Genomic DNA, 21,428 nt, shown 5'->3' on the forward strand with positions numbered 1-21,428 from the left:
GTAAATATTGCTTCCAAGTATGTATTTGTTCCAGGAGCAAAAAGGAACTGAAGAAATTTGTTGATATGTCTATTCTTCTTTCTTTTTTTTTCTTAATTTGTTGATTAGGTAATCTTAAATTTTAAAGATCTTATTTTATCATAAGGGCTGTTCTTGGATGAATAAAAAGAAATATGTAAAAAGCTTTGTCCTTTATGATGATATTGTTTTATTTAATTGTTTAATGAATTCGGATTCAGAGACGAAAAAAAAAATGTGGTCGGTTGTGAGTGATATATCTGGTCAGACGGATTTTGTTTAAAACTTCAAAATGAAATTTCTAGATATAAGGATTTTTTTTTTTTCATTTAAATTGGATAGTAGTAATAAAGGTACACATTTGTATACCACTCTGAATGAATCCCAATGCTAATGAGTACAGTCGTGGAAATAATATTCAAGTGATCAAATTACATTTTCTTTTTTAAAAATATGAATGATGGACATGTTGATTAAATGATTTATTGATCTATTGATTTGATTGACGTTTGAGTTTTGTTTCTCTGAACTTTTTAATAGGAATGTCAATTATGGAAGTGAGCACGAAAAAAATTAACATATGAAAAAAGAAAAGAAAAAGAGATTAAAAAAAAAAAGAAAAAAACAACAAACAAAAAAGAAAACGAAAAAAAAAAAAATTAAAAGAGAGAAAGAAAGCAAAAAAAAATTGAATAAAGAACAAATATTCACACAAGCAACACGGAACTTTTGCTGTAGGTATGCTAATTAAAAAAAAACAACAACAAAAAAACAAGAAAAAAATATATACCTTTTTCGTTTTTACCAAACATTTCTTACGTAAAATATCGACAGTTTAAGGCGACTCTATAGTTGTCAAAAAATTCTTATTCTTGAGGCTGATTTTCAAAGTCTCAGGTTTGGGAATTTTATTACAAGCTGAGGTTCATCTGAATTTATTGATATTTTCACTAAATTTATTCTATCGACATTTATTTTTAAAAAGGCTTTTGCTTATCATTTCTCCGAGAGATTATGTTTTTTGTGTATAAAACTAATGCGGTGCAATATTTTCTGAAATCTTTTAACACTATTATTTACTCAAACACCCCCCCCCCCCCCCCCCCCCAAACAAAACAAAACAAAACAAAACTGAACAAAAGGAGAAAATGAAAAAAAGGGTTATTTTTTTCCACTGTGGAGAATGAATTTAATATCTTAAAGTGAAAAAAAAAAACAACCAAAAAACAAATACAAAACAAACTAGAATTTCACATTTATCTCGACAAGATACCGTTTTGAGACGATGGGTCACATTTCTTCAAGTTATCGTTCTTGGCAATCAATAAGTATACACGTAGCCTACGCCTGCAGTAAATGATAAATTGAACTGGAAATGGAAACTATGAGTATGAGGGAATCAATGTCATTATGAATTCTATACATTCCGATGGTGAGCAATTAATTAATGGGGCTATGTACACGAACATTTATATTATAATTATATTGACCATAAATATCATTACTGAGTATGGTTTATGAAGAAAAAAAAAATAATCAAAAAGTCACGTGACGTGGTGTAAAATCTGAAAATGGCGATTCTATTCACTTTAGATAATAGTGATGATGATGATGATGATCATAATCATGATGATGGTTGTGATAATGACAATAATGATGAGGATGGTAATGGTGATGATGATGGATGATGATGATGACATAATAGGGATAACGATGAAACGCCTTATTTATGCACCACGTAGCTGGACGAGGGTTGGATAAGCAAGTAAGTTAATAAGGAAATGGCGACGGTTACCATGGTGATGGTTTCACACACCTTCAACGATGAGTTGGAATTTTTAAAAAAATCGCGATTCATTGTGGGTGAGAGCAAACATGACCGTTGTTTTCACCAAAAGAAGAGCAACAACATTGAATTGATGCGACACGCGTGCCATTCAAAGCGCTAGTGTCATCATCGGTGTTGCTACTCTTGGGGGGGGGGGGGGGGGGGGGGGGGGGGGAGCGTAAGAAATGGTGACAGATTTGAAGGAAATCAAACCTTTTCATTAAAGGTTAATTAATTATCTTCAAATATATTAATGGTGATTGTTATGGTGTTGAATAATGAAAGATAACATTTTTTTTTGGCCACAGTGATGATATTGATAATGATGATAGTGCCAATTGTATTAATATTAATATTAATGAAAAGGATGATTGATGTTGGTGATGAGCATAGTAATCAATTATAATTATAACAACAGTACGTATTCTAAATTTTTTTTTTTTATTAGCATTGATGATTATGATGATGAAGTTGATGATGGTGATGATGCTGACGACGACGAAGATGATGATGCTAGTGATAATAAAAGTCATGATGATAATATAATAACAAACTTACATGTCGATGATAATAACAACCCTAAAATAACAAAACAATACAATTGGATTAATACCTACTACAAATTGTCGTTTTTTTTTTTTTTAAAGAAGGCTGAAAATAATTGCTACCCACGACATCAGTCGTGTATTACGTCACAAAGTCCCAGATTTGAGAGTTTTTGCCAAGATAAGTAATGTAAATGGTGTTGCTCGAATTTCATTCAAACGTTCATTTTATCTGTTTTCGTATATTAAATTGAAGCTTACAGTCAATTTCACATTGTTAAGGGTCATTTAAATCGATCAATATTTGAAGGACGCGTTTATCTGGCCATATTTTTAAATACGCCCCTCCCCCCAACCAGAAAAGAGGCTGGCCTAACGTGGAGTAACATTAACATCCGTGTCCATGGACACGTAACGCAAATGTTATGAAAATTTATATTATTATTATTATTATTATTATTATTATTATTATTATTATTATTATTATTATTATTATTATTATTATTATTATTATTATTATTATTATTATTTATTATTATTATTATTATTATTATTATTATTATTATTATTATTATTATTATTATTATTATTATTATTATTATTATTATTATTCAGATGATGTACTTAAAACAATCTTACACACTTCTGGAACAGCATGGATGGGGAAAAATGATAATGATTACGTTGAATCTTTAAAAAAAAAACATTTTTACACAGCTTTGAAAATCACGAATAAAAAGAAGCCCATCAGCACTTTACTTATCAGTATCAGACCCCTAATGTTAGAATTTATGACCCATCGTCTCAAAACGGTATAATGTCGGAACGAACCACATACTTAAAAGCCGAATTAAATATTAAACTGGTCAAAAATATAAATTGTTGGCATTTGCACCCTAAAATATGGTATCCATTCTCCCCAATGAAACATACAAACTCAACACAAGTCTGATATTTCTGGCTTTAAATTCAATTTTCAACATCTTAACCATCCCGACTTAATACCGTTTTGAAGCAAAGGGTCATATTTATGTATCCCCTATTTACTATTATTACGCGGCGTGAGATACTTAGATAGTAACCAATGTCTACTTATTTCAATGTCTGATTTGTTATGGGCTCATTGTTGTAATGGAAACACTCTCGATCTCAAACCAACGCAAAATATTGTCTGCCCACTGCAACGATGTTCAATCAAGCCCATAATTACGTCCGGTTATCAGACCTGAAAATATATCTACACGTAGATAGTAACATTTACCTGCAGCTGCTGTGGATTAGACAACGAACTAATGCAACAAAAATTAAATTGATCATTTGGGAAAGGGTTTTCTATAAGTTGCAGAAAAGAAAAAAAAAAACATAACAAAACCAACTCGAAACTCTCTGACAAAGATTTTTTTTTTACAAATTTACATCGTGCAATAAATATAATGTACAGTGAAGAGACTCTCGCGACTAATTCGACTCCTGTTATACCTTATCAATGGCCAATATTAAAAAAAAAAAAGAAAACACGCGGGTATATATTTTTTTTAATAAAAAAAAGCCTGTCTGAAGTGATACACATACTTGGAATTATAAGCCTTTTTTTTTGGGGGGGGGGGGGGGGGGGGGGGGGGGGGGGGGGAGGGGTTGGTTTAAGTATTTGTTTTAGTTAGACAATAAGATTTTCTGCCAATCTTTTAAGCTGACTGGACGTGCAGAGTCATTTTTCCCCGTCCATTTTTGGTTTCTATGTCTTCATTAGTTTAAATTAAAAAAATAATAATAATAAAGGGGGTGGGGGGGGGGGGGTTGTTGACGGAATGGGTTGTTTTATTTTTAGTTTGAAACAGAATTCGTTTTGTTCGAAACTTTTTAAAGCTAGTTCAGTATTATTTTTCGATAAGGATGACGTAAAACCGTTGAAGGTTTAGTTAAAACGATTTAAAGGAGGAAAACAATTTATAGGAAAAACAAAACAACAATATTATTAGTTGACTACTGATGATAATTTGTATGGGATTCATTCGGGTGAATCTTTCGATTGATAAAAACTTAACTTCTACTTAATGCTATGATTATCATGAAGTCCAGGGATACGATGGTAACGAAGCCCAATTCGTGTTTGGTCTGGAGGGTATGTAGATTTTTGACCTCGGCGGGTCAAATATATTATTATTATGTACATAATGAGTACATAAAATGTACAATCAAAGAAGCCAACAAACGAACAAACAAGACCAAGACCGTTATCGTATCTTGGTATGTCTTCATACAGGTAGGGAATAAAATCGTGAAGCAGATGTGGGCTACTGAAAATAATAAAAGAATGACACAACACATAACAGACCGTATTTCATCGTCTGGATATATCAAAGGGAGGTTATTATTATTATTAAACGTAAATGATGTTGTGGACATCTCTGGTCTTCTTCATAAGACTTAAGACGTACTGATTCGTTACAATCTTCAACTCTCTCTCTCTCTCTCTCTCTCTCTCTCTCTCTCTCTTTCTCTCTCTCTCACTCTATCTCTCGCTCTCTCGATCTATCTTTCTCTTCCGCTGTTTCTCCCTCCACCTCTCTCTCTCTCTCTCTCTCTCTCTCTCTCTCTCTCTCTCCTCCTCCTCCTCCTCTCTCGCTATTTCTATCCTTTATCCCTCCCTGCCTTCCACACCCCCCACTCTCTCTAACCTACCATTCTCTTCTTTTATTTCACATCATGGTACACACAAAGTACACAAAATAAAATGAACACAGTTTTTTTTTTTTTGGTCATTAAGACTTATGATTGACAAGATTCTTGGTTTAAATGATAACAAATTATACAATAATAAATTATGTCCAAAACGTTTCTCAGAATTATTTTAAGCTTTCTTTTTTGTCACTTTTTCTCAGTAATTATCTTGGGAGGCCTTCCAAAACCTCCTACATTCCCAGTATTCTTTGCTTTTTAAAATATTCTAGTAGGGGGTTTAGGAGGGGGAAAACTTTAAAAAAAAAAGAAGTCTCACCCCTCCCAAACCCCCTACTAGAACATTATAAAGAACAAAGAATACTGGGGATGTAGAAGCTTTCGGAAAGCCTCCCATTATCTTGTCATGACTGAAGACCGGTTGTCGACAAATAAATTATAAGCAAAATGACCGATGCGACACGGGCTTCATTGTACTGATCAGAGTAAAATCAACCCTAGTCATGAGAGACGATAATATTATTCTTGTCAGTCATAAGACTTTGTGGTCCCACATAAAATCTCTAATTATTTGAATGGAAAACGAAATAAATCTATACTATTTCTGATTTTAAACAAGAATTCCCCAAGATAAAATCTTACTTGCTCAAGATGAACAATAAGTGAAACGGTTTCTATAAAATCCATAATTTCCATGGAGCCCGAGTTTTTGTTCAAGTTTTGTAACGTGAACCAGGCAATAACACAGCGTGTACGCACTTGTACTTGTACTCTTCTGAATAGGGCGCTATTCTATCGCAGAGTACTTTCCGCCAGGTTAAACAATAGATCAAGAGACTCATGACACGGCTGTGAGAACAGGAAAAGTCATCAAATTAATCTGACGTAACGCCAGATCAAGCTATGTCGCGGCTTACAAATTGACGGACACACAGACTTTTTTCCTGATAAATTCCACATGTCGTATCGTAATCTACTATTGAAATATTTACCACGATCTTGGGAACTGTGTGTTACATGAGTAAACTCATGTAACACACAGTCCCCAACATCGTGGTAAATATTACAATAATAATTAGCTCCATTGTTACATGTCGAGCACAATTCGTACCATACATGTATTTGTATCCAACACGATTCAATTATCGTAATCTACGATATTTTTTATCAGCAAATATTGTAGATGCTCGTTGATTAAAATCTAAGGAGTTAAAACTCCAATTTGTATCAAATGAAAACAAATAATCCCTCACAACCCATAGTTATTTTGTCTACCTGATCTATTGCAATAAATAAATTAAAAATGATAAACTATGATAAATTCAATGTCGCCGCCATAACAATGTTAGTCCAAGGGAAACAACTGCTGATAAAATGAAGGATGGTTCGTGTCGACATGAGTTGCCCTCTCCTGCTCTGATGGATGCTTCCGCTGAAAACGAATGAATGAATAAAGAGAAAGATGAATAACTATAAAGTTAACAACAATCAAACAAATGAATAGATAAATAAATAAATAAAAAATGCGTAGGTAAAATAAACAACTGGATAACTGGAAAGATAAATGGATAATAAATAAATAAATAAATTTGTTGAATTGTTTATAACGATTGTGTTGCTCCAATAATGCAAGATTATTTCTTATCAAGGAGAGGAATCAGTCTAGACTATAGCGAAGTTCACTTATTTGCAGGTCTGATAACCCAATTCATTATGGATTCATTGTTGTAAAGGAAATCTCAAAAAAAAAATATCGTCCATTACAACAATGTTAAACTAGGCCCATAATTGTTTTCGGATGTCAGACCTACATATATGTACACGTTGGTCTATAGCAATTAAGGACAGAACACAAACGTGTTTTGAATAGTGGTAAACTATCGCTACTGCAGGTAAAAAACAAAAAAAAAAAAAACAAAAAAATCCAACAAAAAAACAAATTCTCCACGAATATTATTCGGTCACCATTAAAAAGCAAGGTTTGCAATTTGTAACACGATTATATCTAATTTATTCTCGTAAGAAAAGGAAGCAGGTGGTGGGGGAGAATAGGAAAGAAAGGTAAAAGAAAAAAAATTAAATTGGTGAAAGCAAGAACCTTAGTGGACTAAGGGACACAACTGCGTCAATCATTCAACAGCTAAAGTCTGACAATAGTTATTTCCCCTAAAGATAAAGTAGTGAAAAGTAGGGAATAGAGTGTGCAACACGATGTCAGAGAGTAACAAGGAGCTAATTGATACAATGCACATTGCCTGGTTGAGACAGAGAGAGAGAGAGAGAGAGAGAGAGAGAGAGAGAGAGAGAGAGAGAGAGAGAAAGAGAGAGAGAAGACATAGATAGATAGACAAATATATATATATATATATATATATATATATATATATATATATATATATATATATATATATATATATATATATATACATACTAGTAAAAAGCCCGCAATTTCGCGGGGAAAGAACTATTTTCTTTCGATATTGCCAGAATCATATTGTTGATTAGCTTGATTACGATTAGATGCAAATTTTAATCGATGTGCTTGTCGTCGCTGCCATGCTTTATTCGGCATGATTTTAGTTTATCAGTCAGTAGATACCAATATCAATACGTCGCAAGTCTTTACCACGCTTTACTTGGGAGTGCTTTGCACTACCTTCAATACTTCACAAATTAAAATGGCGGCCGAGAATCAAAACAATGGTCAAATTAGGAAATTTTAAACTATCACAAATCTATCACGGTTTGATCTAGAGTTTTTAAAACGCTTTTATATGATGACAAATTGAATAAATAAACGCCTGACAAAAGATCAACGGTGAAAATACAAATTGAATGAATACTGGGGATGTAGGAGCTTTCGGAATGTCTCCCCTTTAATTATGTTTGGTCAAATGAAAATCTGAAGCGGACGCGAAAATTATCAAGTCCCCGAATCTGTCTACTTTTGGTTTGTTCGGGCTAGAAGCTAGACAGAACCAATTGACAGTTTGCCGAAACGTTTAACTAAATATTTCCCAGGGCAATAATTATCACATCGATGGCATAAAAACGACAGTAATATCAGCAGTAATATTAGTTGATGTTGTTAATCGGTGAAACTTGTTTAAAATTTCTGTAAATCCGAATACCGTCATGTGATCAAGTGAATTATAACACTATGAATGCCACGATTTGCTGAAAAATGCCAATCTGACAGTTCATAGCAAACCCCCCCCCCCCCCCCCCCCCCCCCTCGCTCAGGAATTTCTCTACTTGATGGAGACTTTTGTTTTTTCTTCCACGCCACCACATTCCAAAACACACACACACACACACACATGTATACACCACACACACACACACACACATACACACACTCGCACACATATAAACATACACGCAATGAGAACACACTACATAACAACACTGATCACTGATCACCGCTAAATCAACACAACGGAAGTAAGGACTCTACTGGAAAGATAGAGTTGAGGGTGTGACCATGGAAGTGTTAGTGTCTTCGGTAAATTTTTTATGATATCTGTTTGACTTAACAAATTTTAAAACTTACTTTAAATTATAAAAGGAAATCAAGTTATCTGTTTATCTGTAAAAAATTACATTTCTATTTTTCAAATCTGTCAGTAGAATTGTGCGCCGTATCAATTTTTTTATTGACTCAAATAAGCACAATGTTCTCCACAAGGCTATTTTTTAAAAAGAAAGGATATATATATATATATATATATATATATATATATATATATATATATATATATATATATTATATTATTCTAATATTTACCACAATGTTTGAGTCAATCTACATCGATGTTTCAGGCCTAATCAGCCATCGTCAGTCCTGACGATGGCTGATTAGGCCTGAAACATCAATGTAGACTGACTCAAACATTGTGGTAAATATTAGAATAATAATTCGCTCCATTGTTACATGTCGAGCACTTTTCGTACCATATTTGTATCAAACACGATTCAATATATATATATATAGATATATATATATATATATATATATCTATTTATATAAACATTTAAAATATAATTTAAATAGTTTATTTCATGTTTTTGTTTTATAATTTATATATATATATATATATATATATATTATATATATATATATATATATATATATATAGAGAGAGAGAGAGAGAGAGAGAGAGAGAGAGAGAGGGAGAAGACAGAGAGAGATAGATAGATAGATAGATAAAGGCAGAGAGAAAGAGAGAGAGAGAGAGAGAGAGAGAGAGAGAGAGAGAGACAGTGACAGATGAGATAGATATATAGATAGACAGATAGATAGATAGATAGAGAGTGAGTGAGTGAGTGAGTGAGTGAGTGAGTGAGTGAGTGAGTGAGTGAGTGAGTGAGTGAGTGAGTGAGTGAGTGAGTGAGTGAGTGAGTGAGTGAGTGAGTGAGTGAGTGAGTGAGTGAGTGAGTGAGTGAGTGAGTGAGTGTGTGTGTGTGTGTGTGTGAGAGAGAGAGAGAGAGAGAGAGAGAGAGAGAGAGAGACAGTGACAGATGAGATAGATATATAGATAGACAGATAGATAGATAGATAGATAGAGAGAGAGTGAGTGATGAGTGAGTGATGTGAGTGAGTGAGTGAGTGAGTGAGTGAGTGAGTGAGTGAGTGAGTGAGTGAGTGAGTGAGTGAGTGAGTGAGTGAGTGAGTGTGTGTGTGTGTGTGTGTGTGAGAGAGAGAGAGAGAGAGAGAGAGAGAGAGAGGAGAGAGAGAAGGAAGCAAGCGAACACACTAACACTGAACCATCCAGCCACTCAACAAAGTGTGGGATTGCTCATTACTAGTTTTCACCAGATTCATTCCCCTATAGATAATATGCGCTTGGCTAAAAAGCTCACAACATTGCCATCCGGAAATATAACGGACCAACACACAAAACTATGTGCAACCTTTTTCGTCTGATTAATCGTTGCCATCGTTAAGTTATAGCCTGACACTGAAACCCAAAAAGACTGGCGTTTTGACGTCATTATTTGTTGTTGTTTTTTTTTTTGCACCGCCTGGTGAGTTGTCGTTAGTAGTGCTCATGGAAATTTCTTCTTCTTCTTCTTCTTCGTTCCTCTGATGGACATCTATGGCTGCAGTCCGATATCTGCTATGAAGTCTGTGATCCGCTTTAGGTCCTCAGCCTCACCATAGAGCTTTGTGTTGAGTGTTGTAGGGGTGACCCAGTGGTTCGAACGTTGCACGTTGTATAATGGGCAATCCATAAGCACATGTAAAGTGGTTTCATGGTCGGTTCCACATGGGCTATAAGGGGTTGTTCCAATACCTAGCTTTGTAAACATATGTCCTCTTAGTCTATTGTGTCCTGTTCGGAGGCGGAATAGAGTGACTTGGCTACTTCGCTGAATGGCATGGATTGGATCCTGCTTGTTGTGTTTCAGGTGTGTGTCATTCCTTTCTTTGTCTATTTTTAGATTTATTATTTTCTTTTGCTAATGGTAAGTGAGCTCATGGAAACAAGTGGGCCCATTGGTTGAACTATTGAATACAACTCACGATTTGTTTTCTTTTGTGACCAAAGACTGGCATTTTGACGTCATTTTTTTATCAGTGTCAGGCTATAAGTTAACGATGGCTACGGATTAATACAGTTTAGTGAGAATTACTCATAAACGCGGATGGCAAAAAAAAACAACAAAAAACAAACCCAATAACAAAGACCAAGTGACGTCAACTTCATTCTATCAATGTAAACTCCGCTGTCTTCGCCAGTCTCACCTGGTTTGGTGTGTGGTGAAAGCAAGAACCTTAGTGGACTAAGGGACACAACTGCGTCAATCATTCAACCGCTAAAGTCTGACAATAGTTATTTCCCCTTAAGATAAAGTAGTGAAAAGATAGGGAATAGAGTGTGCAACACGATATCAGAGAGTAACAGGGAGCCAAAATCGGGACCCGATTGAGAATTACTCATAAACGCGGATGGCAAAGAAAAAAAAACAATAACAAAGATCAAGTGACGTCAGTTTCATTCTATCAATGTAAATAAACTCCGCTGTCTTCGCCAGTCCTCACCTGGTTTGGTGTGGGGTCCGTACTTGGTGTCCACCAGTTCTGTCCTGTCATGATGGTGACCACGACGATTGCCAATGGCCAGTCGGCCTCGGAATTGGTTGCCCTTGTGTAAATTCTAGACAGGTCAACAAGGACGGGCATGATGTAGTAAAATATATTATAATATTAGCTTTGAGCAATATGGAATTACTGTAATTGTGTAGTGGCGATGAATGGTAATTGTGGTGCTGGGTGGATGATGATGCGGATTATGGAGATGATGATGATGATGATGATGGTGATAATGATGCTGCTGATGATGATGATGATAATGATGATGATGATGATGGCGATGATGGTAATGATGATGATGATGATGATGATGATGATGATGATGATGATGATGATGATGATGATGATGATGATGATGCAATTTCTGGTTCAATTTTTCCACAACTATCTAGATGGTCTGACCTTAAAAATGTAAAATAACTAAGGTATACTTGCTTGTCAATATCTTATCCTCACAGATGGGGTGACTGTCGGTATGAAAATTTAATTTATTGCACGCCTATTCTTTTCCCCAAAGAATTAGATATAATTAGATGTAATTTTGATATAAGGTATGGCCTTGATCAGAGTTTGTGGTATATAGGGAGAAAAAATCAAATGTATACGTTTTTGGGAGGATATATTTTTTTCCTTGTAAATCATCTCTGCTGTGTTCTTCTATAGGTGTTTTTTTTTTGGTTTGTCAACATTTGAGTGTATTCCTATTGGTCAATTCCTGTGACCTGTGTCTGAAACCGTTAGATGATCTCTTCTATAGGTGTTTTTTTTTGGTTTGTCAACATTTGAGTGTATTCCTATTGGTCAATTCCTGTGACCTGTGTCTGAAACCGTTAGATGATCTCAAACTAAGCACACGGATATACACGTTTAGAATCTACAAAAATTTGAGCCATCCCCCCTTTCGTCTCGCTTTCTCTTGGGTGTTTTCAATCCGCTTCAACAGTCGTAACGTCACTTCCCTCGTAATGACGCATGGTAACTTAGTAACTGGCTCTAAACTATCGGAACAATGGCGGACGCCCTAATGAAATATTTCTTCGACGAGCATAAAAACATATCCAGAGGGAAAAAACCCATTAATTATCTGATCATGTTTTGACTTTTACACATTCTGATCACAAGACATGAAAAGTTCTAGCCAGCATGAAGAATAAAAAGTACAGATTTTCTTTGTTTAGAACCACGATGGCCGCCGTTGCTGGACGACGTGATATTAGACTATTGAATCCAATTGTAAATCTAAAACTATTTGACTATCCCATTATCTATCTTTTTACTGACGCTGATACAACGCAAGCGCCGTAATAAACTAGTGCATTTGCACAGCGCAATATCCACTAAACGTGCTCAAGGCGCTTTACAACGGGTCCTCAGCCAACAGCAACACTTTAACATGTTGGACGAGACATGACGCCTGTTGGGCGATATTACATTTTTTTCCAGACAGAATTAACGCTGTTAAATGTTAACGACCAGGTTAATCTGAATACGTGTGATAATTGAGTAAAAAGCCTTTTTCCAAAGGACTCCACAATGCGTCGCTTAGAGTGGGTCTTGAACCCTGGACCTTCCAATCCGAAGGAAAGAGTCATACCACTAGACTTTATAGCCGCAACCCTTAAAAATAGGGAAAAAAGAACTACGTGTAGTGTTACCTTTTTGGTGTTGGGAAACCGCTTGGAGTCTGAGGGCCTGAATGTCTTGGGGATGATATGTCTCGACACCGTGGTCGTTGTGGTGGTTGTAGTCGGAGATGTGATGACGGGGGCTTTCGTCTTCTCCACGTACTCTGAAAGAAGGAGATGGAAAAAAATTGAACAATAATAAGTATAAAAGCGTAAAAAAAAGAGTATCAGAACACTTTAAGCTGATAGGGGGCCCCGATAGCTCAGTTGGTAGAGCACTCGTTTCACAATCAAACAGACCGAGATAGGTCCCGGATGCTGTCGAGATTTTTTTTCTGACCCAGCAGTGATTGGGTAGCTGGGCCTGTTAGATCTGGCAGAAAGTACTTTGCTATTGTCCGTTTCACGCCGGTATATAAACCGGGATAAACTCCGGCTCTATGGACCTAATGGCTCCGAAGGACTACTTTTTTACACTGATCTTTTCAGACCCAAAACCATTCTTCAGTCTACAACAAAAACAATGGGAATGGTAAGATTTCACATAAAATCCAGATAAATGAAAGAACAGACCTATGCACGTCCCGTCGGGATATATAAATGATGGTGGAAAGTCAATGTGATATTGTTTTTGGTGTTGCCTTAAGAAGGAAGTTGTCATGGTTTGGCCATGTGAATCCACCATACTAGCCTCCCTAAAAAACTGTTCTGCAAGGGACCTCTTAGCAGGAGGCGGGGAAAGAGGGAGAGAACCAAAATGCCGGATGGACAACAACATCAAGGTCTGGACACGTTAAGACAGCAGCCCAACTCTGATAAGGAAAGCAGAGGACAAGACTGGTTGGCTGAGACTGGTTGGCGAAGCTGCACTCTTGTCTCCTCTAGACATGACTGGTTGGCAAAGCCTGGCTGTTGAAGCTGCACTCATGTCTCCTTTAGTCAGGGTTGGATGGCAAAGACTGGCTGTTGAAGCTGCACTCATGTCTCCTTGAGACAGGTCTGGTTGGGAAAGATTGGCTGGAGAAGCTGCACACTTGTCTCCTCTAGACAGGACTGGTTGGCAAAGATTGGATGGAGAAGCTGCACTCTTGTCTCCTCTAGACAGGACTGGTTGGCAAAGCCTGGCTGTTGAAGCTGCACTCATGTCTCCTTTAGTCAGGGTTGGATTGCAAAGACTGGCTGTTGAAGCTGCACTCATGTCTCCTCTAGACAGGACTGGTTGGCAAAGATTGGCTGGAGAAGCTGCACTCTTGTCTCCTCTAGACATGACTGGTTGGCAAAGATTGGCTGTTGAAGCTGGACTCTTGTCTCTCTACGACTGCTAAGTCAGGAGAATGAGGTGAAATGAGGTGAGTTTCTAATGAAGCTATTATCCATTTAAAAGACAATCCATAGCGTTCAGAATTCTAATACTCATTTTGATGAATTTAAGATATAAGATAAGATGATAATCAAACACATTTAATTTGAGTATTATCATGTTTATTATACTCAACGCACTCTACTCAGGGTTGAGTAAGTACCTGCTATTATAGTACCTGTTATTATAATATTGTATGAGTGCAAGAATAAAAAAAGGACAGGGATTAGAAATAGAAATTTAGAGTTATCTGTGGTCTGTTTGAGACGGGAGGAATAACTGAAAAACGTGAGACCATTTTACACGGTTAATCCGTATAACCGCCCTATTGAATGAATGTATTAGCTGCCTTATCAGATCTGATAGAAGAACTTCTCTTGATGAGTTAGCCGGAGACCTTAAAATCAGCGATGGTAGTGCTCATCAGCTCTTCAAATCCCTTGGATTCTCAAAGGTCTGAGCTCGTCGGGTACTCATGCATTGATCTAGAGCGGGAAAATGTGAATTGTTGTTCCGAGCATCTCCGGCTAAATGGGAGACATGATAGCTTTCTCAGTAGAATAATCACTGGATTCAACTTAGGTTCATCATATGAACCTGGGTCGAAAAGGCAATCAGTGGAATAGTGACATCCTTCTTCCCCAAAGAACAAACAAATTAAAAACTTAGAAATCAGCTGTGAAACTGATGCCAACAGTGTTTTGGGACATTCGAGTTGTAATTCTCGTTGATTTCCCACCACAGCGAGCCACTGTCAACTCTAAACGATACATACAGACTCTGAAGCAGCTGAAAGCAAGAATTTGCCGAGTCAGACCGGATTTGGAGATGCAACGAGTACTGGTTCTTCATGACAATTCCCGTCCACACATAAGTGCCAGTACAAGGGAGGTTATCGCATAACTTGGATGGACAACGCTGTTGTCACCAGACTTGGCACCCTCAGACTTCCATGTTTTTTGTCCACTGAAGGGGGTAATGAGGAGGCATCGCTTTGAAGATGCTGAAGAAGCCAAGACAGCAGATAAAAATTGGCTCAAAGCTCAGTCAACTCAGTTTTACAAGGACGGGATACATGCCCTTACAAAAGGTGGACTGTGACTATCAAGAGAGGCGGAGGCGATGTTCAGAAGTAACATTCTACACGGCTATTGTCAAGCTTCAATTTGAGGTAGGATGCATGTTATTGATTCGATTTGTTTTAAAGTAATAAGCAGAGTCCCATTACTTTTAGACTCACTTATATTTTGTATACGTCTCTCCACAGCCTATTAAAAATTCCATTTCTCAAAACTTACTTCCTGTGATTTAAGTACAAGTACTTTAATCACTTGGTTACTTAAACGCGTGTTACCCTTGGGACAGGACTTTTACATATCGCAAAGTATTTTCCTCCAGATCTAACGGATCCAGCTACCCAATCACTCTTGGTTGGACAAAAAGGGAGGTCTGAACCCCCCCCCCCCCCCAACAAATCTCAACTGAACACGGGATCGTTGTCGGTCACTTTCTTGTCAGACGTGTGCTCTACTAACACGACAACGACATGATACAAGTGAAATATATTATAGAGGGCTATCTACTCACGATAAAGTTCCATAGTTTGTTTGCTCATTCCCTCGCCGTTAGAACTGACACACACGTACAATCCATAATCATCCTTTGTAATGTTATAGATAAACAGATTCATGGAGATAGTGTCCAGCCCGTCCGGGTGTTCATAGATTTCAATCTGAAACAGTCCATGTAAAACGATTAGATAATTCTATATACATAAAAAAAAAACTGACAAAAGAAAAATAAAAAAAAAATAAAAAAATAAAACAAATCAAGTAAAAGGAAGAAAAAAAGACACCCCCAACCCCCCCCCCCCTCCCCGGCCCAACACACAAACAAAACAGCAAAGACAATCTAACAAAAACACAATAAAAACAATTCTCCCCTAAAAACAAAACAAACCAAAATGGAAAAAAAAACAACTAAAAAACCCCCCAAAACACAAGAACAAAAAAAGTAAAAAAGAGTAACTCTTCCCCACCCCAAAATAAGAAAACTGCAATTTTTTAAAATAGAGAGTAGACGCATTAATTATTACACGCTTCAGACCATTGGCAGACTCGTATTACGCTTCAACAGACGTAACATCACTTCCCTCGTAATGACGCATGGTAAGTTAGTATCTGGCTCTAAACTATCGGAACAATGGCGGACGCCCTTATGAAATATTTCTCCGACGAGCATAAAAGCGTATCCAGAGGGGGAAAAAACATTATAAATCCGATCATGTTTTGACTTTTACACATTCTGATCTCAAGACATATGAAAAGTTCTAGCCAGCATGAAGAATGAAAAGTACCGATTTTCTTTGTTTAGAACCACCATGGCCGCCGTTGCTGGGCGACGTGACATCAGACTATTGAACCCAATTGATGCTATGCATATACTTTAAAAAAAACCCAACCCTATAACAATGTCAGCCGGATAAAACAAACCAACACACAAAACAATGTGTCACCTTACTCAATTGTAATATTGCCTAACAGGCCTCATGTTTCGTTCTGCATATTATATGTTGTGTTAGTCAGGGACCCTTTTAAAGCGCTTTGAGCACGTTTATTGGAGATTGCGCGCGTTCTCTCCCCCCCCCCCTCTCTCTCTCTCTCTCTCTCTCTCTCTCTCTCTCTATATATATATATATATATATATATATATATATATATATATATATATATATATAATATATAGAATGCAAATTGTCACTCACATTTTTTGTGGCCGAGACGATTCGTTTCTGTTTCTTACACGTATACACACACACACACACACACATATATATATATATATATATATATGATATATATATATATATATATATATATATATATATATATATATATATATATATTTATTATAAAAACAAGAATCATGAAATAATAGTGCTTAACTTTTTGATAAAAGGAGCTATTTATAAAATATTTCATGTACAATTATAATCAACTTCTACAATACTGCTTCGAGCAATCGCTCTCATCAGGAAGGATATAGTAGAAGTTGATCATGATTATACTTGAAATATTATATATATATAAAGCTCAAGTTAAACGTTTATAGTCTGATAAATACAATTTAGTGAAAACTACCCATAAAAATGGCTGGCTAAAAACAATAACAAAGAGCCAAGAGTTCAACATTCGTGACGTCACTTCCCTCGTAATGACGCATCGTAACTTAGAAACTGGTTCTAAACTATCGGAACAATGGCGGACGCTCTTATGAAATACTTCTCAGACGAGCATAAAAGTGTATCCAGAGGAGAAAAGCATTATAAATCTGACTTTTATCATTCTGATCACATGACATGTGAAAAATTTCTAGCCAGCATGAAGATTAAAAAGTACCGATTTTCTTTATTTAGAACCAGGCTGCTCGTTGCTGGGCGGACGTGACATGTTGCCTTGGTCAACTCATAGCCTGACACGAGCCTAAAACTAATATGGCCACAAAAGAAAGCAAATCATGCGTTGTATTTAAATATTTCCCCCAATGGGATACTTATTTCTTTGAACACTACTAGCGATTACTCACTCTCTGCGCTGCACTGATCTAAAAATGACGTCACAATACAAGTCCAAGTATCAGGCTATAAGTTAAAGCTTCCAATTGAATGAATTCATTTTCATCTCCGTTCGCTTTCAGTCCAAGAACAACCGCTGTATCAAACGCTGTACATTTGTGGATTTTACCCACAACAAAAATGAAACATACCATATCACACAAAACAACAACAACCAAATTGCAGGTGTTGTTTCACTTTGGTGATAGAAAACAGGAATTTTGATTCCGAGATAAAACTTTCGCGTTCTGTTTGTATTCTGTTGGGCGAAGAGAGGATGCATTCAGTTTGCTATAACTATAATTAAACAAGAAAAATGAGAGGAAAGGTCACTCTGAGTACAACCGGGACCTGAAATGTAAATAAATGCACAGTTTGCAATGATGAAAAAAGAGACTTACTGAGAGGGAAAGTAAAATTGAGAGCAACTAATGTTTGTTTGTTTGCTCTTTAAGGGTTTTACGGCGCTTGCAATACATTTAGGTTATATCAGCGCCAGTAAAAAGGAAGAAAATGGGTTGTAAAAAGCTCTAGAATTACAATTAAAGCACCCAAGAGAAAGTAAGACAAAAGGGAACTGGTAACAAATAGAGATCAGATGTAGATTCCAAGAGCATACCACCAATGTACTTAGTTTGAGATCACCTATAAGTCTCATCCGGACACAAGCCCAAAATCCCAATAAAAAGGAACACACTCAAATGCTTACATTATACATTCAAAATAACAAATATAATAATACATGACAGAGAGATGATTTACAAGGAAAAAAACATCATCTCCCAAAACAATATTTATGCATTTGACTGTTTCCCTCACAGCCAGGACTCCGGCCAGGGCCAGGACAAAACCAAGTAATCTCATTCCAAGACAAAGACAGGAAGCATGTTGGAAAACAGATATAAGGGGATAGAAGACACAGTATGTACCTCCCTGCCCACTATGGGAGGAGAGCAACTAAGACTTGAAACGAAAATGAATGCACTCAGTTTACAACTTAAAAGACACGATCGATGAAAAATACATACAACAAATTATAGGCACTTCAAATCCGTCTCAATATATAATATATTCACAATCTGTATATCGTTGTTTTTTTTTTTTGGTTGAAGTATACTGACCTTGTATTTCTTGGAGTCTCCGACGATCGGATTTCCCTGGAATTTCCACAGGGTGAGAACCTGGGGATATCCAGAGACGGTACATTCCAGAATGGTGTCACGGCCAAGGGACTGGCCCATACGTTTGTTAGCAAGCCTGACCTCTGGAACAACTGGAAGACAGGAATAATGAAAAAAAGTGAAAGTTAAAAATCAAAATTAGGGAAATTATTGGACAAATTTGAAATAATATGACCGAGAGGAGCTTTGCAATACACGTAATTAATAGGATTCAATAGTCTGATGTCACGTCCGCCCAGCAACGAGCAGCTCGGTTCTAAACAAAGAAAATCGGTAATTTTTATTTTTCATGCTGGCTAGAACTTTTTCACATGTCATGTGATCGGAAAGCCTTTTGTTTTCGTTTTTTTTTACCGCTAGTTGCTTGATTAGTTAAAAAGATTAAGGTTTCACATTGTTATTTGTGTTGGTAAACTTAAGGGCGGACAGAATGGTGAGTAATTTACGTAAACACACACACCATCAATACTTACATCTGACCTTGACCTGGATAGTTTTCCTGACCTCTGGAGGGACGCCGTTGTCGGCCACACAGTCGTACTTGCCGCCACAGTGTCTGGTCACGTTGTGGATGACGAGGACTTCTCCAGCCTGGCCGATTCCTGGTGGAAAAGAACGACACACACTCATTACTGTGGTAAACGTTTGTGTGTGTGTGTGTGTGTGTGTTTATGTGTGACTGTGTCATTGTGTCTGGTCACGGGGTGAATGATAACTTGTCCAGCTTGGATAATTCCTGGTGAGGAAAAAAAACCCAGCACATGTCATTGTCTATAAGGTTTGTCTGTGTGTTTGGTGTGTGTGTATATTTGTCATTGTGTCTGGTCACGGGGTGGATGATGAGGACTTGTCCACCTTGGCCGATTCATGGTGGAAAAAATAAACAAACAACACACGACAATGTCTATAAGGTTTTTCTGTGTGTCTGTGTGTGTTGGTGTGTGTATATGTGTGTTCATTTGTCATTATGCCATTGTGTCTGGTCACGTGGTGGATGATGAGGACTTTTCCAGCTTGACCGATTCCTGGTGGAAACGAACATGTCATTGTGGTAAATGTTTTTGTGTGTATGTGAGTGTTTATTTGTAACTTTGTAATTGTGTCTGTTCACGTGATAGATGATGAAGACTTGTTCAGCTTGACCAATTAACCAGTATATTTTCGACCAATCAAAGCATGAAATTTGTGACACACCTTCAGACGTGCTCGGACAAACATGATTGGTTGTTTATAAATAATAACGTGAATGAAATCAATCATTGTTATTGTTTTTATATCGTCAAATGAACGAGGTGTGGGATGCAATGCACAAGATGAAAACGGGGAAAGCAGTTGGACCAGACGCGATGCCAGCAGAAGTCTGGAAATCACTTGGGGATGAAGGTAAAAAGGTATGGTTATTAAATGACATCTTACAGAAAGAGAAAATACCAGAAGAATAGACAAAAAGTACGTTGATTTCCATATACAAAAAATAATGGAGATGTTCAAGAATGTGGCAACTATAGGGGCATAAAGTTAATGAGTCATACAATGAAGATATGAGAAAGAATAATCGATAAGAGAATTAAAAAAGATGTAGACATAATTGAAGAACAGTTTGGATTTGTTGATGGTAAAAGTACAACGGATGCTATATTTGCTCTAAAAGTGACCGCAGAGAAGTATAGAGAAAAGCAAAGAGAATTACATTGTGTGTTCATTGACCTGGAGAAAGCATATGATAGGGCACCAAGAGAAGAAATGTGGTACTATCTAATAGCAAAGGGGGTAACAGGGAAAAATATCAACGTTTTCCAAGATATGTAAAAAGGAAGCAAAACAATGGTAAGGACAGCTGTTGCTCAACTGATCCATTTACTGTTAGAGTTTGATTACACAAGGGATCTGCTCTCAGCCCACTGCTCTTTGCAATAGAAATTGATGTTCTAACAGAACCCATTCGGCGAGGGGCACCATGGAACATGATGTATGCTGACGACGTAGTACTTTTGAATGATACAAAAGCTGAGGCGGAAAAGGAACTGGAGGGCTGGAGACGGGTGTTGGAAAGGAGGGGATTAAGGGTAAGCAAATCTAAGACAGAGTATTTGTCCATCGGACAACAGAGGCAGGATCACCAATAAAGATAGAAGAAGAGGATGTGCTAGAGACAAACCAATTCAAATACTTAGGAACAACTGTACAAGGAGATGGGGGCAATGAGATGGAGGTTAAAAAGAGGATACAGGCAGGCTGGAATAATTGGAGGAAGGTAACTGGAGTTAAGTGTGACAAACGAATTTCCGCAAAGCTGAAGGGGACAATATATACAACAGTTGTCAGACCAGCAATGTTATATGGACTAGAGTCAGCAGCTACAACAAAGAATCAAGATAGAGAAGTTGAGGTGGCAGAAATGAGGATGTTGAGATGGCACTTGGCTGGACAAGAAAAGATAAAGTGAGAAATGAACCAATTCGAAGGTTGACTGAAGTGAAGA

At 36.9% G+C, this 21,428-nt stretch overlaps 1 protein-coding gene across 3 annotated transcripts in view; it reads right to left on the bottom strand.

Moving 5' to 3' along the window:
• Positions 1-5,135: 5,135 nt before the first annotated feature.
• Positions 5,136-21,428, bottom strand: part of LOC144980053 (limbic system-associated membrane protein-like) — a 196,983-nt gene continuing 180,690 nt past the window's right edge. For 2 of the 3 annotated variants that reach the window (XM_078927532.1, XM_078927533.1), the window contains 6 exons: positions 19,420-19,548; positions 18,887-19,038; positions 15,740-15,884; positions 12,823-12,956; positions 11,117-11,231; positions 6,249-6,502 (listed from right to left, as the gene is read on the bottom strand). In XM_078927532.1, coding sequence (XP_078783658.1) covers positions 6,393-6,502; positions 11,117-11,231; positions 12,823-12,956; positions 15,740-15,884; positions 18,887-19,038; positions 19,420-19,548 — 785 coding nt within the window. In that variant the 3' untranslated portion in view covers positions 6,249-6,392. Of the gene's footprint in view, positions 6,503-11,116; positions 11,232-12,822; positions 12,957-15,739; positions 15,885-18,886; positions 19,039-19,419; positions 19,549-21,428 lie in introns of all 3 variants that reach the window. The other variant, XM_078927531.1, reaches the window with a different exon arrangement.

The sequence above is a fragment of the Berghia stephanieae genome, chromosome 9 (genome assembly GCF_034508935.2).
Source record: "Berghia stephanieae isolate SIO BIC M18660-M18661 chromosome 9, UCSD_Bste_1.3, whole genome shotgun sequence".
In the NCBI taxonomy this organism is placed as follows: domain Eukaryota; kingdom Metazoa; phylum Mollusca; class Gastropoda; order Nudibranchia; family Aeolidiidae; genus Berghia; species Berghia stephanieae.